At 42.6% G+C, this 4,069-nt stretch overlaps 1 protein-coding gene across 1 annotated transcript in view; it reads right to left on the bottom strand.

Annotated features, from left to right (window-relative positions):
- Positions 1–2,245: 2,245 nt before the first annotated feature.
- LOC123974517 overlaps positions 2,246–4,069 on the bottom strand; it is a 6,152-nt gene continuing 4,328 nt past the window's right edge. Inside the window, exon 4 of the mRNA XM_046055299.1 lies at positions 2,246–2,888. Coding sequence (XP_045911255.1) covers positions 2,841–2,888 — 48 coding nt within the window. The 3' untranslated portion in view covers positions 2,246–2,840. The remainder of the gene's footprint in view (positions 2,889–4,069) is intronic.

Here is a 4,069-nt window from a genome sequence, read left to right as displayed (position 1 = left end):
ACGCTGTCACTGCTGCTCAGAGGGATTCTGGGAATCTGCTGTCAGTTTCTAGTCTCCAGGACGTTTCACAGGCCATGTTCTGATCCTGTCTGTGATCCAGGTTCAAGACCAACCTGTGAATCAATCAATGAAACCAACAGGAGCGAATATGCAGCATGAAGATGATGAGAATCGTCTCCACTTTCACTGAGAAACACCAGCAGCTCATCATCTTCAGCTTCAGCTCAAAGTTTCATGATGAACACAAATTAAAGGAACGTGTTGATGCAGTTATTGTAATTCCTATAAGACATGTTGAGCTGAGTATCTACTGTGATGACAGGTGTGAATTCTTTACCTGGTCTTCTTGTTCTCCTGGGAATCCACATGGGAAAGTGCACAGCTGTTAAAACTAATTCATATTGTATTCAGTGTATAGAAAAACTGAAGGCTCAATACAGCAAACATGAACATGAAATATGTTACTTCAGAGAGAAAACTGAATCAGAATCTGGCCGATGAAGAAGAAATAAACTAAGGGAAAGTGTTTTTATGATTCAATCAAGATTCAGATTCTTCTAAAATGATACTTCTGTCCTCACTTTTAGAGCTTCAGGTTGATTTGCTCCCTAAAGTCTCTCTGAGCGTCGTCCTCTGACTGTCCAGCTGCCTCAGTCCAGATGTGGTCGGAGTCTCCTTCAGTTATTACTGTGATCCACATCGAGCAGCAGGCCTGGGTTTCAGCTCTCAGGCTACATACAGGCTGCCTGCAGACACTACTCAGGGCTGACAAAAGTACTACTTCTGTCTACATGTTTCTCAGGTAAAAATAAATGAATTTGTATTTGTAGGCTACTTTACATTATAGTTAATATTCTGATGCTCAAACATCCATCAAAGGAGTCAGAAGTTTTGAGAACCTCTGAGATGAACAGATGATTCAAACTTTGCTACACTTTTGTTTTTAATCCGTTTTTTTCCGGCTTTATTTCCAAAACACGTGTTAACTCTGGTATAAGTACATTCACTGGCAGATGAAGACGGGGTTTTTAGGTTTAAAGAGCAGCAGACCACGATCCCCCTGGCCCAAACAACCGGACCAGGCGCCACGGCGGGTGATCGTTCAGAGGAGAGGAAGGAGAGCCAGGAGAGGAGCCATGCTGGCCAAGCTTGAACTTAATTCTGCTCCTAAAGATCCGGTCTCGACAAAATGGGACTCATGTCGACCAAGCAACGGAATTCAGAGGCTGTTGTGCCCACATCGTTACAGAGACCTGCCCCATCAACGTCCCGGGTCAAGCGCTCGGCAGGTGGTCCATGATGGTCTGAGCTGTGAGCGGAAGACTCCGGCAAGAAGAGAATAAGTGGACTCTGTGTTTTACAGATTATCATCTGGTTGCTGCTGTAAATTCAGAAAGTGCACTGTGGAATATTTGGGGTATATGTGTATATAGGTCTATGTATAAATAACTGTATATATTTTATTTTATTTTACAGTATATGTTACCATATTTTAATATACACTTGATTATATGTTGTGTGTAGCAAGAAGACCTGGGGGTTAAATACTGCTGGTCTTAATTACTGGAGGAATCTCAGGTGAGCAGGAGAGACACACACGAGGAGTGATGCAGTGTGTGTTGGTGACCACATGGTGTCAGTGGTGACAAAGAATTCTCTATAAGAATTTAATTTGTTTGGATACATTTTTAAATAAGAGTCACGGTCATGAAGTTGTCAAAGTTATCCATCACCTGATCACACTGGTGCTCAATCATTTCTCAGTTATTAATGGCTGCATGGATCCATTCATCTGTGTGTGTGGTAGTTATTAGTATGTGTGTAATAATGTACATAATGTAATGTTTGTGTGTTTCCTTTGGGGTAACAGCACACTTTCTGTCCTCCTTCTTGGCTTGAGTCAGATCCAGTTCTTTAGTCTTCACTCTGAGCTCTTTAAATCCTCACTTCATTAATATAATGAAACCAACAGTGTGGTAACAAAGGCCTGGGGGGTCAGCATGTGTCAGAGGTCTCTCTCCTCCTAAAGCTTTTAGTATCTGATAGAGAATTAAAGGAAACTCTGCCTACTGACGCCTTTAATGCTCGTCGCTCTCTTCAGGGACGCAGATCAGCATTTCTGTCTTTATTAGAGAACTGTAGAATATGAGGGGCCTCACTGAAGAGCTGCTGAAGAAACCTGAGGCTCAGCTGAAGAAGCAGAAAAGGAGAAAAATGTCTTTCAATAGATCAAAACGATCTATTTGGTTTTATTAAGTAAAAGCACAAAAGTTATTCTTATTATCTTACTGTTCCTACGTCCAGACAGCTGAACCTGGTTAATGACCAGCAAACTTAACTACATCTATAATAATAAACATAGTAAAACTGATTAACAGGTTGATACAAAGTCAAACACAACAGAGCAAACAGGAAGGTGAAGTTCTCTTTTTTTCTTCAGGTCAACATTAAACAGCTGGTTTCACAGACAGGAGTTTCTGCAACAGGAAGCTCTCCTCAGTGCTCAGAGCAGAGTTCCATCTTTTCAGTCTCTGAATCTCTCCGTCCTTCAGACCTGGTCCTTTCAGGGTAGTTTAGTTTAAGGAGCATCAGGAGAACTCATTCTTGGCCTCCCCACCATCCTCCTAATGTCAACATTTATTTACAGCATCAGATTAACTTCAACAGAACTCTGAAGGCTGAACACAGAAAATATAAAACTATAATATTAAAAAGGTCAGTATGAATCAGAAAAGCAAAGAAGCTGCAGCTGCGTCCCTGATAAACAGTTCAGTTACAGATTAAAGCTCAGTAGAATTTCTCAACACTTTGTTGTGTAAACCATCAAAGTCTGCCAGCATTTATGGGTCGCTTGATGGACCTGGCTCCTCCTCTGTCAAACGTCTCACCTGGAACAGATCACAGAATAAGTACAGAGGTAATATTTGGTGTGAATGTTTTAATCCTGTCTCTGCTCATAATGACACACCAAGCTGAGCTCAGAGAGATCAGGGAGGGAGGACTTCCACCATGACCTAACAACAGCACCATGACCAACAAAGAACAGACAAGAACAGCTGCAGGGCGACAACATGAGAGGAGGACGTTACAGCCAGGCATCATAAACAAGGATTATATATATTTATTGACAGTAAAGGGTGCTGACTACAGGGAGACCAAGTGGACCTTTGCTCCCTACTGGGTGGTGGTGGTGGGTTCAATTCCACAGTGTGACCCATTCACCAATGTGTCCCTGAGCAAGACACCTAACCCCTTTTCACTCCAGAGGTGTGCGACCTCTGACATATACAGTATAGCAATAGTAAGTTGCTTTGGATAAAAGCATCAGCTAAATGTATATTTCTCTATCATCATGGACCCATGCCCTCATACAAACATGCTTGTAACGACTCTGTGTTGAAGGAAAGTGTGTAAGAGCGTGCTCACACACAGTGGTGTCATGCGTGCATTTCTACTGTGCAGCAGCCCTAAGCCAAAATGTCTTCCCGCGCACCTGTTGACAGGGTGAACATCATGAAGTAAAGTCATGGCTGTCACAGTTTGGCTCTCTGTCCCTCTTTCCCATCTCTGTTCCTCCATCCTTCCATCCACCTCAGACTTTTTCACCAGAATTCCTGATTCACCTTTTCACCTGTTCTCTCTTTCCTCATCAGTCACTCAGTATTTACCAGCCCGGATGCTTTGTTCCTTTCTCAGTTTGTTCTACTTGCTGTGTTTCTGTCCTGCCTTGTGTTTTTGCTCTCCAGCTTCTGTCACCTGAACCTGCTTCCCTGCCTGTAACTGCTGTCATCAGTGAATCACTGAGGTCATCCTGCTGCCTCTGTTTGTCCCTTGGTGATGAAGCTTCATATGCTAGTTTGGTTCCATTCTGCAGGATGTGCAGCAGGCGAATATCTTGAGATGTGTGAGATTCTTTGTTTTTATAAGAAGCTTTTGTGTATTTATGTGGGCTGCTGTTAATTAGACTAGATTAGAAAGGATTGCTGGTGTACCCTTATGTGCCTCAACCCTTCAGTTTGTTTGGGAGCTGATACGTTGGCTAACATCATTTCACAGTGGAACCAGACAT

The sequence above is a fragment of the Micropterus dolomieu genome, linkage group LG08 (assembly GCF_021292245.1).
Source record: "Micropterus dolomieu isolate WLL.071019.BEF.003 ecotype Adirondacks linkage group LG08, ASM2129224v1, whole genome shotgun sequence".
Taxonomy (NCBI): Eukaryota; Metazoa; Chordata; class Actinopteri; order Centrarchiformes; family Centrarchidae; genus Micropterus; species Micropterus dolomieu.
Note: the sequence above shows the minus strand (reverse complement) of the source record. Positions and strands in the feature narration are given on the sequence as shown.